The 21678-nt window shown below is 37.7% G+C and overlaps 1 protein-coding gene across 4 annotated transcripts in view; it reads right to left on the reverse strand.

Annotated features, from left to right (window-relative positions):
- Nucleotides 1-21678, reverse strand: part of CDKAL1 (CDK5 regulatory subunit associated protein 1 like 1) — a 378840-nt gene that overhangs the window by 232936 nt on the left and 124226 nt on the right. For all 4 annotated transcript variants that reach the window (XM_053971531.1, XM_053971541.1, XM_053971551.1 and 1 more), the window contains 2 exons: nt 17999-18047; nt 3794-3914 (listed from right to left, as the gene is read on the reverse strand). In XM_053971531.1, the coding sequence (XP_053827506.1) occupies nt 3794-3914; nt 17999-18047 (170 nt within the window). The remainder of the gene's footprint in view (nt 1-3793; nt 3915-17998; nt 18048-21678) is intronic.

A 21678-nucleotide genomic window follows, 5' to 3' on the forward strand; every position in this document is an offset into this window, starting at 1 on the left:
CTAGAGTCACAGTGTGTTGACAGAAACCACCAACTGTCATGGTAAATTAAACAAATAGGTTGGATTTCTCTATGAGAAAACAACAACCCTCAGGACAATCAAAATTAACAGTAGGAAAAAACTGTCCATTACTTAAAAAAAAAAAAAGATAAAAAAAGTGTTAAACACTGAACAAGACACAGGTCCCTTAAAGGCAGAGCAGCACCTTTTAAGGACAAACATGTCACTGTGTAAAACCTCTGAGCTGGCTCATGACTGACAGAAGTAGCACCTGATCTTCAGAGATACTCCACACCTAGTGGGGTTTTGTTTTGGTTTAATGTTAATTATTATTGTTACAGACTGCACAGTGTAGTGGAGACACAATATGTCTGTCCCTTGATAGGACAGATATGATTTATACAAACAGCTGCGGACACTCATGTACAGCAGCAGTCTGGGCAATACAAACACAGAGGAACGTGTGCATATGTAGGCATGCATTTCTGCTTGGACAAGTACAGAAAAAGTTCACAGCTACTATACAAGGACAGAAATCTTTGGGTCAGGAATTTTTTCGTCCATTTCTGAGAGAAGAAGGAATCAATAGAAGAAATCTTAAGTCAAAATTACCAAATTTGACACCATCTTGAGCTAAAAACAAAGACACAGATGAGAGATGTCTTAACAATCAGCATTTCTGGAGACTCCCAAAAATTAAGTGGCCCTTCTGAACCCTCAGAAGAATAGTTCCAGCTGGCAGATGTCTATGTACATAAAGGAATTCATTCTACAGAAGAAGGAAAGGGGTTAATGTGAGCCATCGAAGACTCCAGTGCTTTGAGGAGGAGGAAATATACATGCTCCAATAAGCCTTTTCTTCTCCTACAGAATTACAGAAAAGGCCAAGGTTTCATTAAAACCCCGGCTGGAAATGGTAATTCAGCACCACCTGTCACAGCCCCATGGGCACCCCCAGGCCCTCGCTGACCTGCCCAGCCTCAGCTGCTGCTTCCACAGCCTATTCTGCACCAGAAGCCCCAGTGAAGCTCAGGCTTCTGTTCCCAGACCTGGCTTGAGCTTAAGTACCATGCCTGCCTCCAGTCCTGCACTCATCTCCTCAGACCTGCATTATTTGTACTCTTCAGACCCAGGCTGTGGGTGATCATTTCACCACCCAGGCACATGGTGTGACTCTTAGAGCTGTCCTGTGCAGTGCGAAGAGTTGGACTCTATGATCCTTATGGGTCCCTTCCAACACAGCATATTCTATGATTATGGAATTTTCCATGTCTGGGGCTGCTCATGGCTCCTACTTCCAGACCCCAGCTTTGCCACACTGCTCAGGTGTGGGCCCAGATGTCCTGCTGGAGTGGGCACTGCCTGTGCTGCTGGCACCCTCACGCCCCTTCTCAGCCTCCCTCATGGAGAAGCCCCGCTCATACTGCTCCCAAGTGCTATCGTTTAACAGTATCAGACAAAAATATTTCAAAAGAGGAAACCACTATTTTTAACAAAGTATTTTTTACTATTTTAAAACCACCTAGTCTGATCTAAATTCACCTCTTAATAAAGATCACTGTACCAAAAATAATCTTCAAAGGTTCCTCCACAGAGAAAACTCAGTGGTCCAATGTGGTGTTGGTAACAAAAATTGACATAACCAGACTACTAAGGCACAGCTGATAAAATTAGCACAGTCAAATCACAGTGACTAACACAGTCTGTGTCTTGTTCTTCATTCATTACATTTTTATATTTTCAAAAACTGCTGCGCACTGCTGCCTTTTAAAGCTATGCTTTGTTTTTCAAACCCACACCAACACACAGAAAAGTCACCTGCAATACACAGCTGGAGAAGGGGGAAGGAGAAGAGAAAGACATGAAAACCCAAGCATCTGTATTTCATGAGAGGAAAGCACACATTCTACTGTGCCATTAGACCGAACTTCGGAGGACAGGGTAGACTGGGACACTCTAGGTCCTGAGTGTGGAACTGCTATGATTTGATTGAGATAGTAGATTGAGATAGTAGTTAATTTAGGTGCCTTATACAACTAACTTGTTTGTTTGAGGCTTTAAGAATGCTTTGGCCTTATCAAGTCATATTTGACTTTATTCTCCATGAAACAGATATGCTTTTCGTGGTTTCCAGTATTTTTTTATATTGTCTTATGGTAGAAAGTAGGTATTTAATTGACCTGAGAACAGCAAGAACTACTATACAATGTAATTTTTGTTTGTAAACTATCAGGTTCTAAAGGAAAGGGTTTCTAAGAGTAACTTCTTATGAGATGTTAACAGTCAGCAGTTTGATCAATTTGGGAAGTAATTGTTTTTCCAAACAGTAAAAAAAAAAGTCTGTTTAAAATAGATTTTTTTAAAAAGTTTCAAATGGTTGTTATCCTCATCAGTCACCTAATGCTAAGTGTAAATACCCTACAGTACCCTTGTATTAACCTCTGTAATTAAACTACTAATAATCTGATATTTGAAATAATAGTATTTCTAATTTTCCTATCTTAAATTCATTATTATACATCAAAAGACATGAACAAGACCATAGCTCAATTAGCTTACAATCTTGACAACATTTATAACCAGAAAGATAACATTACACTGTGATAAATATTAATGGAAAAGGAAAATTTTTACCATCTGAAAGTCAGACACAGCAAATGTAAAAAATGGTTTTAATAATGAGGAAGATTTTGATGGGCAAAATCAAGATGTTCACTGGAAAGAAAATAAGGTAAAGAATTTAGAACACTTGAAGTAACTACACTGAAGAGCTTATATCCAGACTTCAAAACCAATCCATGAAGAAAAATGCAGTTTAAAGAGGTATTATAATTCAGCAATATGACATATATTTACCAGGAGACAGAGGAAGAAAAAGTAACCACACTAAGACTTGAACTGGTATTCTGACCTAAACAGCACATTAGGTTTCACAGCAATTCTGAAGGCCACATTACTAAAAGACAAGGAAGTAAGAAAGAAGATATTATCAAAACTCCTCTATGAAATGTTTATTAATGTGCTAATCTAAACTCAGACCTGAGATACACCACTTTTTTTTTTTCATTCTAGGTAGTAAATTCACACCTACCTGGGATACCCAGAGCAATGCATTTTAAATTCAACCACCAGGGAAATTACTACATAAGTTGGAGAAGATGGGAAAATCAGAAGAGGACTTGTGTGATTTTTGTTGTTGCTGCTTTGTTTCTTTTTTTTTTTTTAATAAATTGACAAAATGGAAGGATACCAACTGGCACTGATAAAAGGAAAGCAGCAAGGGAAGGAAGATAAAAATAGAATTCCTCAAAGTACGAGTACAGGACAGAAAAATGCTTGTAGTTTTATGGGGAAATGGGCATCCAGAGTTGATTGACAGGAGAGAGTAGCTTGTTCAAATGAATATAAGAATGAAATTATATACACGATGACTCTTTACAAATAGGTTAGAGGAGCAAGACAGAAGTAACTATATCTAATTTAGCCATTAATACATCTGGGCTGATAATCATATCAGACAGATCTTAATGAGTTGCTAAAAATATTCTGGAACTACCATCTTAGAAATCAAAAAATCACAGAGGGGGAAAAAACCTTATAAATGCTCTTTTCGTAACCAAATAAGCAGGGATTTATTTTCCAAAATTAATGTAATTTAACATCCTAAACTATTTAAAAGTGGTCATCCTGCCTCCTTCTGTGTAGCTTATGAGTAGTACACTAGACCTGCAGAAAGAGATAAAAGGAATTCTTCTGCTTTACTGAATGTTTTGTAAGTTTGGAAGATTCTTACCCTGTATTGATGGAAATTATTTCTATCAGTGGATTCTTCCTAATCTTTGGCAAATCCAGCCGTGCTCCACCCAAACGTTTTCCATTATCCTTTTTCTGACCCAGCAGTCTCACAGAATGACCTTCAAATTAAACAAATAAATGCAGTCATTACAAAGAAGAAGTCTCATCATAGTTGTTTTGATTTGCTCTTCTTCAGAAGTAGTGTTTATATTTCAAAAATTGAAAATGAGAATGAGATGTAATAATATATTTCCATCATCTGGAGCATTTATAAAGAGACACTGACAGGTAAAATAAATCATCTTAAAATGAGCAAATTATTTCATCCAATTATCTTTTCACACTTACACTTTCTGTTTATATGATTAAAATTATCTAAGCAGCCTCATCTTCAGATTCTCTAGCAAATAGCAACATAGCAATAATATTTAAATTAGTTGCATGGCAGGATCAAATGATCCTTCCCAAAAAATTTAATTCAAACCTAAATTTGGAGGTAATAAACAACTAAATAGTTTTTTAGCTTATTATATGGAGAACCAACACATTTCAAGGTTACCTGACTGTGTAAGTCTAAAAGTGCTGGGAAGCATATCCTCACGTGTCCGTGGTTAAGCTGACTACCAAGATTTACATATATTCCTCCCACACCAGGACAACTGGTCAGAAAACTGCCTCACAACTACTTTCCTGAAACCATTAATATTCAGGGACTAAAATACAAATAATTTCACCAACTGCCTACAACATCAGTCATGCCATGACAAGTCCTATATTTAAAGAGCATAAATGACAGGGTTTGCTGACATTTTGAGGCAAGAACAATGAAGAATCAAAACAATTGTGTGTATTATTGCATAAGGTAGTCTAAAGTGTTCCCAAGTTATAAGTGTAAGACTGGTATCATTTACTCCACAAAGCCTAGAACAGGGAGATGAGAGACAGCAAGTGAAAGCTAATGGTAGATACCTGAACAGAGTTGGAAAACAATAACTCAAACTGGCATAAAAGAAAGCATGTGTCTGTTGAACTTGGAAAACTCCGATAGTAAACTCTACAGCTTCAGTCCATCCAATATTTCAAGAAAGAAAAAGCTAACCCTGAAATTGGGTGTGGGGGGGGGGGTGTGCGGGTGAGAGGAATGCATGAAACTATAAAGTACAAGTTGAGCTAAATCCAGCACAGCAAAGCCTATGACCACTTCAAATTAATTAAAATCTGTGTTACATCAAAGCTCCTAATTTATGTTACCAACAGCTATTTACAAAATTAATTCCTTCATCAGTCAAAGCCTTTCTTCACTGCCTGTTCTGAGGAGTTATAAATTAATTTTTGAATAATGTGGCATTCATGCTCTTAATTCATTTCCTTGATATGGCAACAACAGCCTGGAAAAAACCCAACTACTTCTAGAATAACATCTTCCTCAAGTTTTTTAAAGATACATAAAAATTCTAAATCGAAAATGTGATCTAATGAACAAGAGAGCAGGACTGACCTGATAGCATCAAATTTAATACCAATAGGAGACCTAATGGTTAATACTGATAGAAGACACCATAATGTTGACAGGAAATAAAAGACATTACTTTTGCAGTTGCAGTTGACAAAATTTCATTATATCCTGTGGTGAATTTAGTAATATGGTGCTTGTGCTACCAGCATTTGCTAAATAACTCACTTCTACCTTTTCCTGAGAATAACAGTAATATCCTTGTCTCACATACCAGCCATTATTTTCTAATCTAATGCTTCATTGAGGAGCTTCAAGAATGGCACCATTTTATTTACTTGTATAACAAAAGTGAGTGGGTTAAACTGGAAACAGAAAACATTCCTTTTTTATTTCTTAATACTGTGGTTTATTTGGAATAAACCAATTTATTCATTTTTAAATATTCAGCTACACTGCCATATTAAAGGTGTATTTGGATTTATGGCTGAAAATACAGTGGAACGATTCACTGTAGTCTTAAAACAATTAGGTTTAACAACAAGTTACCCAAAATTTAAAATTCACACACTTAGAATTAGGGTCAAACCACCATTCTTAAGTTTAAAAAAACAAGATCAAAACAACAAACCACAAAACCAACCTGCCCTCCTCCCCAGGTAATATCTCAGTGTGCATAATCAGGGAGGCCTCATCTCCTCAGAACACAGACCCTCACAAGGAGAAGCCACGCGAGTAACTGCTCTCTAACAGGAATTTAGTTCATGCTCTCCCTTTCTCATACTGAGAGCAGTCCTCAAACAGGCAATCACCCCCAAAAACACTCCACAAGATGAGGCCATTCCACAGATAGAATATAACTTATAGGAAGAATAAGACTGAGCTGCTTCTATAATCAGAGACTTCCTTTATTCAGGAAAGAAACCTCAGCTCTGTGACCATCTCCCACATGATCCACCCGATGTTAACACCCATCCCAACCCCGACCTTGAGCTCAGGAAATCTATGGCCTGACAATCAAAAACAGCAGCTTATTCTCACATAAAATACACTTCCCATATTCCTCCTAAATGACACTGAAGTTTGAATTAATATGAGGCTCATAAGACCTGTGGGATACTCAAGAATAACAACATGCCTGTACTTTTCAGTCCAGACACCAGAGGCTAAAAAAATGCCTCCAAGTGGGAGATGAGTTTTAGCAGAGAGTTTAATACTTCCAGAAGGCAAGCAGCACACGCACATCCAACTACTGTGACTTGTGTGGCAGGCACACTTAATTATTTTTTTTACAAAGAAAACTCCCTCAAATACAGTATTTGTGACCTTAAATCCTTTTCCCTCTACTCCATACAAGGACTATTTGTTCCATTTTAAGTAATCACTGAAGCATCTGTTTACAGAAGTGTTACTATTAATAAAACATAACTTGATAAACACTGAATCATACTTTTTCACATGCTGTAAATCTTTTTTTCCTCATACTTATTTCAAGAAAACTTACAAATAAATATTTTGCCTATTTTCCAACTAGGAAAAGGCTAAATCACTTTTTTATTTAGTGCTGGTGTCCAACTAGCACTATTAAGCCCAAATCAACATCAAGTTTAACCAAAAAAAGTAGTAATTTTAAATCTCACTCATGACCTCCTTTCAAAGCTTAGAATAGGACAAAACACTGCAATTAAGCTTTACTTCTAAAGCATTTTATCTGATTAAGTTACCTTCTCTCTGACTTTACAGGTTTCATAACTTATCTAAGCAAAACAGGTGTCCCGAACTTAAAAGGAGTCTTTCTTTTCATGTTTATTTCCTTTTTTTTAAAGTTTTGTACAACATTTTTGAAAACTCAGTTAATCACAAGTCTATTAACCATAATGATAGTGCTCCATCTCAGATATCAAGCAAACACACCACTCCTTTTTTGAGGGCTCACTCTACAATACAAGCTTTGAAATACGGCTTAAAGACAAACAGATCTAGTCAGGTTAGATAGGAAAGCCTAAATGATCCAGACCTATTAACTGCTTCTCCTATAAAAATAACTTTCCTACTTCCACACAGTCTAGCAGTAGATAAAAATACATCAAGAAAAAACAAAACAAAACCTGAAAAAGTTAATTAGTGGTTTAGGACATGTGTCAGAGCAGTTTTTCACTAATTAGTAGATAATTAATACAGATTAAACATAACAGAAGTATTAACCAAGTCTAGCAAGGACACTTGCAGAGCAGAATCACTCACAGCAAATGCAAATGAAATCAAGCTATGAACAATTTAAAATGAAGCAGAGCTCTCTAGTTTTCAGAACTGTTTAATATTAAACTCATCTTTATATAGAAGTCAGTAGATAAAATTCACATTATTTGGCACTATCTGCAAGAAGGATGAGGTTGGAATAAATTAATCAGGATATTAAATCTTATTTAAGAGTCTAAAAGAGGGCATTTAAATGTGTCTAATTTGATCATTCAGTATGCAAAATGAAAATATTTTCAAGGTATTTATTTTCACTTGTTAAAAAGGACACAAAGAAGTAGCACAGTTTTAATGGCACGTACATATACCTCTAATCATAAATGCATGTGCTTCAGGATTGATGGAGAAGGCCCAATCTTGAAATACAAATATATGAAGGGAACAGGTAATGGAATTTCTTTGTCATAAGATTATAGCATTAAATGTCCTGTGAACCTCAGGTTAACATCATATCCATGTGACCTAGAACCACAGAAGCATGCTAATGATTTTAGAGCAAACAGATTCAAATGGGACTAGTACCTTCCTAGTTTATTACAAGTATAAGTCAGGGGGAAGTAGCCTGGCTTAGTAAATTTCAGTAAACTTTACCAGGCTATCAGCATCATATCAGATACTAGTAGATCTATATTATGTTTAAAAAATAGTCAGCTTCACTCTGTCCATAGGCTGGCACTCCTCAACAACTGCTGGGAAATTACATCTGCTTGAAAGATGGAAGAGGGCACCCACTGAGAGTCCCTCCCTACCCCTGCACACCCCACTGGAGCTATACAGTGTGACTCTGAAACACAACTCCCAGCCAGACATAAGATTTCTTAGCTATTAGCTTTCAAGTTCAGTGCAGATATCTCAAGCAGCTGAAAACCACGATTTTACAGAAAATCCTCAAAGATGCAGGAAACCCCAGCCTTGGCAACAACAATTTCTATTGTTTTTTTGCTTGTTACCCACTCTTTCCCTTTCCCAGTTACATCACTATGCTTAGAGGTTATTCACCATTTCCTGAAAGACTTTTTTCCTCAGCACAGTTGCCAGCACACTGTTCTGTACTTCTCAGATGTCTCTCACCAACCTGTCTGATTTTCTCCAGCATCTTTAAGGAACGAGATTAAGCACATTTTGTGTACTCTTGCACACATTTCCTTCCACCACTGTTTGGTTCTTAATGAATAGAGAGTTTTCCTTCCTCAAGGTTAGCACTGGATAAAATAGCACATAGGAGCAGTGTAGCTAAGGAAAGGAAGGTAAAAGCATATGAAGGAAAAACAAAGTAATACATTTCTTCATAATGCATTTCTTCAAAGAAAAAGTAAAGGAATATGTGCAAAGAAGAACCAAAAGCAGTAATAAAGACTGAAAGAAGCATCAAGCATGGGCAGATCATAAGTTCCTCTCCCATCTTTTCTCCCTGCCCTGCAGCACAAACATGCTGTCCCACAGCAGACATGACTGATTTCAAAGGAATTCCCAAGCTCCCCAGAGCAATCACATGCTGTCAAACACACACAAGTGCAAAAACAAGGACACTAATTGGTTTAGGACTCTGCTGTGTGGAAGCTCCCATCCAAACCAACACCAGCTGGCCAGCAGCACACTGGCATTCCTGAATGTCATCACTGGCATTTCCTGTCCCAAGTAAATTCAGGGAGCAAAGAAAAGCCAAACCTAACTGAAAGGTATATGCCCTGCTCCTGACCAAGCAATTAATATAAATTATTCCTTTTCTAGATCAGTGAAGATGGGAATGTTCTGTAACAGCCAAACTCCTTCATTTGGTGTAGACAGGAACAGGGAATAATTCAGACCAATGGTGTCAGAGTTACTGATCTTTCCTTGTGTTTCACTGCACCGTGCTTTGGGCCAGGCATCCAGTCCCATTAGGATGCTGATAGCTGGTGTTATGTTTGATCCAGTCTCTGCATTCAAAACTCTTTCATAAAAAGATTGCTTTCCACCCTATACCAAATCAAAAAGCTTCATAGAAATGTGAAGGAATTACTAAGCATACAGCACATTTGTAATTAGCTTGAAATACAGAGAACTACTAAGTGTTGCACTTGGAATTAGCATCCAACAATAATACTGCTTTGGAAGACTCTGGAATCTGAGTGTCACATTGGTGACGACAGGAGATTTTTAAGATTCACTTAATGTAATTTCAAAAACAAGATATTCAGTAGAAAAGGTCCACAGGTGTCCCATATTGCTAAAATTAATACACCACTTTCTCTCCATTAAACATACAATATCTCTTTATTCTTGGCATGTCTCCAGTGTATGACTCAATCATAACAATATCTGTAAGCACTAAAACCGCACTGTACAAGAAGTCATACGGAAGAAGAGGTAACTATTAACATGGAATTACTGTCCATGTAAAAATTTTGCCAAGTTAAATTAAGAATATAAGTGTCCCAGAACATTTCTGACACATCCATAGTATTTTCCTCTATCACAGCAAAAGCACTTGAAATACCCTATTAAAGCACTACTGCATTTTTTTCAGGATTCACTAGCTTCATCCTACTTATTCTGAGATCATGCAATGTTATTGTCTTTCTGAAAAAGTGCCTGAACGTTAAATCTCCTGTGAGCTCAAAATGCCAGCCACAATTACACAGCCCAGAAGGACAATACTAAGAATCGACTACAGGAAGAGTTTCCCTGACCCTCCGTCCTCACCTCTCTGTGAAGAAATGCATTTGATTAGGATCAAAGATTCTGCTCAAAACCTCAGGAGATCCTGGAGAGAAACTTCCACGGGAAAAGACATTTTGAATCAGATAAAACAGGCTGCATTATGAGGAAGGGAAGTGCTGAAAGCAGGATTGTCAGAGCCAGCTGCAGCAGCAGAAGTAATTTGCCTAATGTTTTGGGGTGTGCAGGATGAACAGAACAAATTTAGCCTTACAGTGAAATGCTGAGCTGAACTTCTCACTGTATCCAAAATCATGAGGTACCCTTTACATTTACCAGGCACGAGGATTCTCTAAGAGAGCTAAATTCAGATGAATCTAACCAATGTGAATAGGACAGAAAAATAGGGATGCTGTAAGATAGTCATTCACTCAAAGCGTGGAAAAGAGCACATGCGGGTTTGGAAGAAAAGGCACCTTTTGCTTGCACATCACAGGCTCATTTAATAATGAGCAATCACAGTTGTGCTACTGAGATTTTCAGTCTGTTTCCCCCAATTGCTTGTTTTCCTCTTCTGTGGCACTGTGTATCTCCCATTCAATTTCTATGAGCTACTTAACAAAATAAAGTCATAACAGTGATAGTCATAATAAAGACAGTCAGTTATATCAGATTTATAAATTAAATCAATGAAATAACTACACTGAGAAAAATAATTACTAAACCTATCTAAAGTCCTAGATCATCTCACATACCTAATAGTCCCTTCATATCCAAAAGCATTTGAACAGACACAGCAAAAACAGCAATAAACTTTCTTGTAAGAGCAAAAACTGGTTGATGGCAACAGAAATCTCTTGGCCCAGCAGAGACGATTTTAATGTTGAGCCACATAATTACTGATGTTTTACAAAAGCAATTAAAGTCTGCCTTTGCATAAACAGTTTCTCCACAATTACTGTATATTCCTCATCATGCTCCACATTTTTATTTAATTTACAGTCTACAAAGCTGAACTCTCTGAACTAATAATGGCACAGATCATGATATTGCCATTTGGAACTCATCAGTACCCTTCAGTACATCACACTTTTAGTAAGCAGTCAGAAAGGGGCAATCAAAATGCAACCTGGTCTTCTCACTGAAGCATCTGGCCACATGAAAAAACCTTCATTTAAAATCCATACAGTGGGACACCTTCCAGCCAGATCTTTTATAAGCCAATGCTTGTTATCAAAGTAGTTCTTAAATAACAGAAGGGGGGGAAAAAGGCTTGTTTGAGTAATGACACTCTTTCTACCCATAATGCTTTGATGACAACAAAAAAATTGTAATTTTGTTTAAATAGCAATATCTCCAAAATTTCCAATCCAGGGCACACAAAACAGAGGCAGGTGACATGTATCACATTATGCCGTTAATCTCAGTGACTGACTCTTACGAATTACTGATGGGTGAATCCTTTAATCACAGTCATGGCCCCAAGTTCCTGACTCACTGTAGCTCTGTGTATTCCCACTGGAAACATTATTTCAATCCTACCCAACTTTCTTATGTCTGTCAAACACAGCCCCTGACACAAGTTCCTAGAATCAAAGAATTCTTAAGTTAAGAGGTTGGAAAGGACCTTAAAGATCATCTAGTCCCAACCCCTGCACCATGGGCAGGTCCATCTCCCACTAGACCAGGTTGCTCAAGGCATTACCCAAACTGCCTCGAACACAGTTTTTCCAGTTAATGCCTTTATTTTCCCACAACCTCAGTTTAAAAGGCAATTCTACCTCCTAAAAATCACAGGGATGTGGTACTCTCTCGGGCTGTGTGGAGGGGGCTGCAGGGGCCTCTGAGAGGAGAGGGCAGGGCTGCCAAGTGCCAGACACAGCCAACTCCACCTGGGCTCCAAAAGCCCTGCCACAGGGCACTGTGGAACTCCACAGCTGTCACAGGTGTAAGAAAGGGAAAAACACTGCCTGGCAGCGAGGAAAGAAGCATGAGGGAACGCCCTGTGAGCAGCAAGGAGAGAAGAGGAGAAGGAGGAGAAAGAGGAGGAAGGTGCTGTGGGTGCCCCACTGGATTCCCTACAGCCAGCCGCTGGAGAGGAGCAGAGCGAAGCCGATCATCCCCCGCAGTCTGCGGCAGAGCACGGAGCAGGAGCACGGAGCAGGGCTCCTGGCAGTAAGTGCACGAAGCCTGTGAGGACCCACACTGGAGCAGCCTGTTCCTGAAGGACTACATCCCCTGCAGAGGACCCTTGCTGGAGCTTGGATCCCCAGAGCCCACAGGAATGCCCCAGGCTGGAGCAGGAGGACAGTGTGGAGAAGCAGAATCAGCACAGAGGGGCTGTATTACTGTGCTGACCGCAGCCTCCACTCCCCATCTCTCTGCACCACTTAGGGGGAGGAGATTGTGGAGTCTGGGATGAGAGACTGAAGCTAAGCATGGGAAGAAGAGGGGTGGGGGAAGGTAGCTATAGTTTCTCACCACTCTATTCTATTTTTAATTGGCAATAAATTAAATTAATTTCCCCCAAGTCGAGTCTGTTTTCCTCGTGACAGTAACTTGTAAGTGATCTTCCTGTCCTTATCATGACCCAAGAGTTATTCCATCTTATTTTCTCCACTGCCCTCATGAGGAGTGGGAGCAAGAAAGCAGCTGGGTGGAGGTCTGGCAGCCAGACAAGGTCAACCCACCACAGAGTGAAATATATAAAACAACCCACCCAAAATTGCCCCCTTCACCCCCCTTTCTATGTCCTTTCAAAGGAGAGAGAAACAGAAACAGGGACTTGATGAGGCCACTACCCTCCCTCTGACCCTCCTTAAGCTGCATTTTGGCACAAACAGTCAGTTTCCTGACTGGGAGCCAAATGATACTTTTCCCCAAATAGGAACTCCCGACTCCTCCAATTTTTATTTTTCATTTGGCCTGTCATCAACTTCTTAAGTCAAGGCTACTCTTCCCACAGTCATAGAAATCGAAAAGAGACTATTTCATCTACTGTTACCAGCAGTTTATAGTGAAATCAAGCATCATATACAAATGCTATTTAATATTCTGGCATTCATATACATACAGATACATATATATACACACACTCTCAGGTGGACAATCAGTACAAATTCTACACTGCAGCCTATATATAATATAGGTATCATTGATCTCTTTTTCATACAGACAGACACTGCAACTATCATGAATCCATAACTGCTAACCACATGAGGACAATTAAACAGTTGAGCAAATAATGGTCAATGTTTAAACTGGGAATGGATGGACAACTTCACCAGATAGGTCAAGGTGACTGAAACTGAGAAAGGTTATGTTAAGTATAAAGGGCTCAACCCTGAAGTAATTTCCTTCGGTTGTTTTTTATAATCAGGTCTAATGACCCATTGTAAAACTATGTTTTGTGAAAGCATTAGACAGACACAATGTGGACTAAACTAAATTCAACCTATGTCCCTCATCTCCCTAAGGCCTAAGCTAATAGCAGACTGTACACAAATACTCTGGTCCCACACCTCCCACCCCCACAAACCCTTAATAACATGGGATTTGAAAGCGTGTCTAGAAAGGAAGGGGGGAAAACCTAAATCTCTGAAGACCTAAATTCAAAGACAGAAAAGAGGAATTTCTCCATTAAGCATTTCTCCTTTAAAATACAGAACAAATGTATTCTCTTGCCTACTGTAAACTGTTTATAGCCAAGCTTGTATACACAGACAGGCTTTTTTTAAAGACAGATTTTAGAGTGATTCATAAAAAGCTGACTTGAGCGGTCACTATAAAGACATTCTTCAGCTCCCACCAAAGACAAATCTTAAGCTTATTGGGGCATACCATTGACCATACTGGTCATCCCAAATAACTTTTATATTCTGTACAGAAATTTTACTAAGTGATGCAACACACATCAATTATAGGCCTATAATTATAGGCCTAGCTCACAGACACCACAATGCCTTAGCAAGATTTTCCTAACATTCTATGTCATCATAACACCGTACTGGAAAACTAAGCACATGAGAGAGTATGTTGCCCTAGTGCTGTAAAAATTGCTGTAATCTAGACTTAAAATTTGGGTAATGTGCAGATGAAGCAAGGTTTACTAAACTGTTAAATCAGAACCCTGCAAGACAAAATCATTCTGTTTTATCAGGAAGACTGAGAGACACACTGGCTACAAAATTGTGGCCATCACTTTGAGAAACTCAGTTCTGAGGCTGTGAATGAATTATTTTGTCTAGTTCCTCACAGGCAATATAGAAGTTTCAGATTAAAAATTACCATATCATATGAAAAGTACATGAAGATGCCTCTAGTTAAAATATATCTTGGGACATAGTATAAATATTAATTAGACATGACCTGCATACAAATACTGCACTGCTATTGAAGATCACTTCTGGAAGTGACAATTTACCTGCTAATTTACCTGCTAATTACGAAATTTCAAAGATTCAATTCAATACTTGTGATAAAAGCTAGGATGGCATAAAAATGAGAAATTACTAAGCCTCTTAAAAGTCTCTCTCTCTTTTAGCTGTCAGTGCAACAACAAATGTGCACATCCTTCTTTTCCATTTTCTGATGAAGCAGGATAAAAAGATAAGGTCACATAAAAGGTGTTTATCAATGGAGAGTTGGGAACTAACAATTACACTGTCTTCACACATATGTGGTAAAGACCACCACAAAGATATATTTCTTGAAACTACTATCTCTTGACCAAGCAAAATGGAATTGTTCTGAAAAGGTCTTCCTGACAATGACCTTAACAATGAGAAATAAAGCTAGAAGAAACCCTTTCATATTTCATACAAAGAGTTCTAAATAATTCCAAGAAATCAATTTTCTTTGGGAGTGCAGCAAGCTTTCAACCAAATCCAACAGGAAAGCCATTTTTATGAAAAACTGAAAAGATGACTATTAGGAAAAAAAATGGATAAGGAAAAAAAATCTTTCTGCAAACTTTCCCTTTTTGTAAACTGTGTACTACAAAATTCAAGCATCCAAGAAAGAACTAAGATACCACTTAAGAAATGGGAAGCCAGGGAAAGCTAGACTTTTAGGCTTAAAACTAGCATCAGGAATTTGGACAGAAAATCCAGACAACTCAGTTAGGCCGACCAATCTACAGAGCTGTCCTACAGAGGATAGACACTATGAAGTTCCACTTACTCAGTCGAATTTTTTTTAAACATTCAATATAGAATATTTTTTAAGCTTTCAATATATATATAACCACACTACAAGAGTATTCCACCCATGCAAACTTTAGCTTTTCTTAAAAAAAAAAAAGGTGAAAAAAATTGTGTCATACAGCTATGACAGTCAACTTAAAAGTCACAGGTGTAAGCTGGCTCTGAATTCAGAATTCCTATTTAATCCCCTGTCCCACACCACCTGTATCTCCTGAAAGCATTAGCAGCTTCAGAAGCTGTTACCAACAATGTAGACTCGTGAAGACAAAGGACTATATTTCATTTGATCAAACACTAATTTAATCTCCTACCATGTATTTATTTTTTATAATAAAATACTCCAATCAACAGTCCTGTTATCTAAAGTATTTCATTTCACTTGGATAATGGAAGTTCACAGTTAGACTCTTCATAAAACACAAAGAAAAAAGAGCTTCACATTCTTCTCCATTAGTAGATGATTCCAAAATACATAAAATAATGCAGCTTCTTGAAGTAAATTAAAGAAATATAAGTAAACGCTCCTCTTATTGCTGGCTTTTACCAAAGTAAGCCATTATCATATGCTGTGAACTCTGCCAACTTGATTCTCCTTCCAATTGTAGTTTTATTGTCACAGATGAGTTATAGTTGGAAAGGACCACTGAAGACCACTTTGTCCAACCCTCTCACTCAAGGAGAGACACGGAGAGCCAGTTCCCCAGGACCATATCCACAGGATTTGAATACAGCCAGGGATGGAATCTCTACCACCCACCTCCCTCAGTAACCTGAGCCAGTGCTTGGTCATCCTCACAGCGAAAATGTGTTTCCTGGTGTTTAGAGGGAACCTCTTGTGCTTTTTTTGTGCCTGTTGCCTCTGGTCCTTTCTGTGGACCACTGAAAAGAGTCTGTCTCACTTTTCTTTGAACCCTCTCTTCAGGAATTTATATACTTTGATGTGATTCCCCCTCCCTGAGCCTTGCCAGGCTCTCCTATGAGGAGAAATGATCCAGTCTCAGTTTCTTGACCATCTCTGTTTGACTCTCTCAAAACAGAGAGCTGGTTTTTGTTCATTTTTTTCCCAATAAAACTTCAGACATCCTGTGTTCCATTACCTTTTGGGAAATCCCTGATGGAATTGGCACTATGTATGGAATTCAGCAGCTCACTTTCTCCTTCTAATTCAAATCACTTTTAGTAAGCTAGAAAGGAACAAAAATCCTTCCAAAAATTCACACTTTTTAAAGTTTAAGTGTTCATTAACATTGCTATGAACATTATTTTCCAGCATTATATCAATGTTTAAAATGCAATAGAAAAATCCATTCAGTTAAAATCATTATTTTAACAGCTGCTACTAGATTATATGTACTCTTTAACATTCAGTCACCATAACCTGAGTAATTATGTTATCAAAAAATTGGCAGTAATATCTGGAGTCAGTATAAATATTACAAACCCCATTTTTGTAAAGGGAGGGCATGCTGACCCAGGTTATCATCTTACTCCCTTAAGAACTAGTAAAATTTGGGAAAAAGCAGATAGGGATATAAAATACCGTTGTAAAAATCATGAAGCATCATAATTTCCAACATATTGTCATGAACACCATGATGTTTCTGGGAACAGAGTTTGGCTTATTAAATAAAAAAATATGTACTGAATGTATTTCTTCTTTCTTTGTATGGCAAAGTAGGTTCTACTCCCCAAAAATAGATGCTGTAAGTTAAGGATAATCTGGGAAAAATTTTGGTTGGGAGGACATAAAAGTACAGGTTTCACTCCTGAAAGCATTCAAAGCAACATGAAATCTTAAGGTCTTCAAACCACAAGCTCTAGAAGCCTTACACCACACTACACAATTTCATGATAGAAGCTTTTGTTCCTTTTAAAAATTTGCACTGCTTTAAACTTTCATCCTGTACTTCAAAAAAAATCATATTCCGGCATTAAAGTTACTGACAATGTCTTGTGGACTAGACACTTGTTTATATTGAAAGTGCAGCCAATTAAACTAAACCTTGTAATTTAAAGCTTCATGGAGCAGTAATTTTTATGGCCTGATAAGTAATGGAGACAAACCTAGGTAACCCAGAAAGACCCAGACAAATTTATTTATTTAACAGCAAATGTTTACTGGTCAGGCTGCAGAAACAATACTGGATTTTTTCCCTCCTTCACTGCAAAGTACTAAGAGTACACACACAAACAAAGCCAGAGAGAACAAGGAACAGAGTTACAAAAGAACATTAAACCAGAAGATAATTTATCCGCCCTGCTGAGAAGAGCTCAGGGAGGTAAGCCAAAGCATCGGAAAAGAAGAAATACCAGAGAACTAAACAAAAGGAAGTAGAAGTGTAACACTCAATTAAAATAGTGCAGGAGACTTATACAATATTCTACATCAACCTACACTGATGAAATGATTTCTTGATGTCTCCTCTTGATTATTTACCTATGAAACCAACAGCCCACAGAGCTCCGTATAGGAAAGATCTCTGAAATTATCACTTATACAAAGTATACATGACAAAGAACAGCACTGTCCAAACATTCAGCTAGAGCACAAAGCAAGTATCAGGGTGAAAAAGAACACACCAGCAACACTTCTGCTAACGCTTAAATGTTTCCAATTAGCTGCAATTAGTTCAAGCGTGATGCTTACCTTTAATAGTTTCCTCCACAACTTCTACTACACGATCTATCTGCTGAACCTAAAAAAAGTCAGAAAGTAAATACCTAAGTAGTCAACAACTGGACATACTTTCATATTAACTAGTCTTTCAAGAGTGTCTTCTTCTGGATTAAGGGGTAGTGAAGAATTTTGGGCTGTGTTTTTAGCCAATTTTTATTCTCTGTGGATCTTAGTCAATCTGCCAAAAGTAACTTTAAAATTTACCACTGAATTTAAACCAAATTTTGTCCTCAAAAATGGCAAGTTCCCATAAATTTGGCAAATAATCACCAGATTGCTCGAAAAGAGTTTAGGCCTTAAGTGCTGTTCGTGGTCCATGACAGGCAATGGTGAACCAGGCACTCAGCACCTGGATGGCTCAAACAGCCAAAGCGTTCCCTCACCCCAGTCTCCACAGCAAAATAGTGGATGGTGGAGAACACAACAAAAAGCTGAGGATACTGTCAGGGTAGAATATAGGGGAGAAAATGAATGAGGTACTGGAGGGGAAAGACACTGGAACATAGGAAGAAAATAAAAAATACTTTTGTGAAGTTTAACAGAACAAGACATTCTCCTGAACTTGATGCAGGCTGTGTTTGGAAATGGAGAGAAAAGCTATTCACAACACAGAATAATCTTTAATGATCATTATACAACGTCTGCAATAAGGACAACAAATTTATGTTTTAGTATTACATTTGCCAAAATTCACCAAAAATGAGATAAATAGTTCAATTATTTCTTAATAGATGTATTAGTCTTTATTTAAAGTCAATGGCCAACACACTGCTGAGATTTTGGCATATAAACTAAGAGGAATCAACATTAACACTGAAAAATTAAACACTCAGGAATTCTGGAAGCTGAGATTCTTTCCAGAGCTTTCATCCAAACCACCTCTTCTATGTAATTCGACTATAGATATTTACACACACTGCAGAAAAGCCAACTTGTCACACTTCAGTTTGTTTGTAATTTTTCCATAATTCCTTTTTAAACACTGGTTCTCTAAGCTGTACATTACATTAGATTCAGTATGATTTTAGCAGTCTTTCCCTTGGAGTTTCTTTTCCAGCTTGTTTCTAAAACCAGCAGAAAAGCACAAGTTGCAGAGGCTTCAAGACAAGAACCTGGTTTGCAACAACCTGGTCTGGAACTTGGATCCCTTGTATCAAAGCCAGTAAGTCTTTCTGCCCTAAACCACCGAGTTTGTCTTTTCCTGTAAATACAAGACTGCACAATCTTGCCTCACATTCATTTTTCCAATCTGTCTAGTAGAAGTTAAAAAAAACCTCACCTATCGTTGGAGTCTGATTTTAAATTCCCAACTGAAGTCAGTTTCTTTCCTCATCTGGGTGTTGGATCAAGTCCATGTCAAAGTATTTTTATTTTTCTAATTTTTTAATCTTTTGAAATACAGACTTTTAAAATAGGGATGTTCACTATTTTAGATTTTTTAATACAGTATATTAATTATTAATTCTAGAAATTAAGTTATATTATTGCTAATATCTGCATTTTAATATTTTTATTGAAAAAATAAATGGATTTAAATAATTTTCTGAATCACAAGCATTCACATTACAGACATATATATCTAGCAATCAACTTGTACAGAAAGCACACATAAGCAGTTGTATGGAAGACATGCATATTTACATACTTGTGTATATGTCCATTTTGGATAGTTTTAAAAATTATGACTCAAGATATTTAACATATGTACTTTCTACTAAATGTTTAAAAATAAACAGAAAAAATCCACTTGAAAATAGAAGTATACACATCTAAAACTACACTACAGACAGGGAGCAAAGTCTGTGTTATATTACCTAAAACATTATTGCTATATGTCTCACTACTAGACTGTTTATGTTCATAACCATTTTAGTAATTTAAAATATGAGCAATCTGGGTGGTTCATAACCTGAGCCACCAATTACTTTCTGCATTGTGCATCTGAGGAATTTTTGCATTGCTCCAAATCCCCTGTTGAATAAAGATGGAAAAAACCCACCAACTATTATATTGCATCCTCATTTGGTTGGATAAATTAAATTATTCTCAATATGTCTGTCAAGAAGATGGCTCATGTAAGTAATTAAAATTATAGGTCTGAGAGACAATGCAATCTGCACCCAGAAATGAATGTTTGTTCTGCCTTACATGTTATTTCCCACGTTAAATATCTTTCATTTGATATTGGAAATTATTTGGCTAAAGCCCCCCAAGCCCCCCTAAAGCCCCCAGGTGCTCAAGAAGAAAATGTGGAATGCTTCCAGTCTGCAGTTATGAAGATAAAAGTATCTTAGAAAATGTGAGGTGAACCTAAAGTGAAAAGAGGGAAAGGTTTAGAAAACTCTTATTTGGGAAAAAGAAAAGAGGCGGGGGGGATGAAAAAGTAAAAAAAATTGCAAAGTCATAGTAATGAAATTTTCTCAAATATATAAAGGTCTGCTGGATGCTTTTCCTCACGTCTCACTAACCTTATGGATAATTCTGGACTGGTATCTAAGATATGTGTAAACCTTCAGAGCAGAGCTCCAATAATGTCTCTCTCCATCAGGCATGAGGAAGTCCATGAAGCAGAAAGACATCCTGGTGGTGTATGAAGGGAAGCAACACCATTCCTCAACATTTCTTTGCAGACTGTCTCAAAAAAACAACCCCCCAGGACTGACAGCAGGACGCCACTGCTGGGTGTGGTTAGTGCACCCCACTTGGTTCCATAGATCTTGTGGGACCTTGGTTCCAGCATAGTTAAGTACATTTTGGACCTCATTGTCCACTTCAAATGGTTCTCCTTTAGGAGGTGAACAAGAGCCACAGGCAGAACAGAGCTGAAAGCTGAGGGAAACTGTCTGGTGAAAAAGCAAGGATAAAAAGGATAAAGAGTTTTATCAAAGTATGAAGGCTAAATTGAAACAAAGGCCAGGAAAAATCTTTGACCCTTCCTGGTGGGATCAGAGCTAGGCATAAGTGCAGCTCAGCAATCATTTGTATTCATAATAACCTAGCACTGCCAAACCCCCCACTACACCATATCCCTAAGCACCAAATCTACACAACTTTTAAATACCTCCAAGGATTGTGTCTCAACCATTTCCCTGACTAGTTTGGTCCAATGCATAACCACCCTTTACATAAAGAAATTTTTCCTAAGATCCAATATGAACACCCTAGGAGTAAGCATAATATCTATACAGAGCTACTTGAAGTAAAACAATCTTTTTTTCTCATCTTGGAAAAACCCTATATATTGATTCTCATTGACATTGTTAAGAAACAAAATGGTCACTACATAGATAAAATAGTCTATTTGAGGTAATTAGAACATGCTGTTTATAACCCTGAAGATTTTAACTCCAGTTCACCAACTCTCAGTTTCATCTCACCTTGTTTAGGGATCTATGCCAAATGCTGGATGTTAAAAGACTACTCAGCCTATCCCCTCTCTAAAGCCAGTAAAAGGGAAATACAGGGCTTCAAAAGGCACTTCATGTCTTCTAAAAATCTAAATTATTTTAGAGATAATTATCGTCATTGACCATAAAGAGAGCTGAGCAAAACAGACTCTCAAATTACAGCACTTAGGCAAGATAAATCTAGGGCTTAATACGTAACTTCAAAAGGCATGTGACTAGCCACCCTGGCTTCAGAGGGATAAC

This window comes from Vidua macroura, chromosome 1 (assembly GCF_024509145.1).
Source record: "Vidua macroura isolate BioBank_ID:100142 chromosome 1, ASM2450914v1, whole genome shotgun sequence".
NCBI lineage: Eukaryota > Metazoa > Chordata > Aves > Passeriformes > Viduidae > Vidua > Vidua macroura.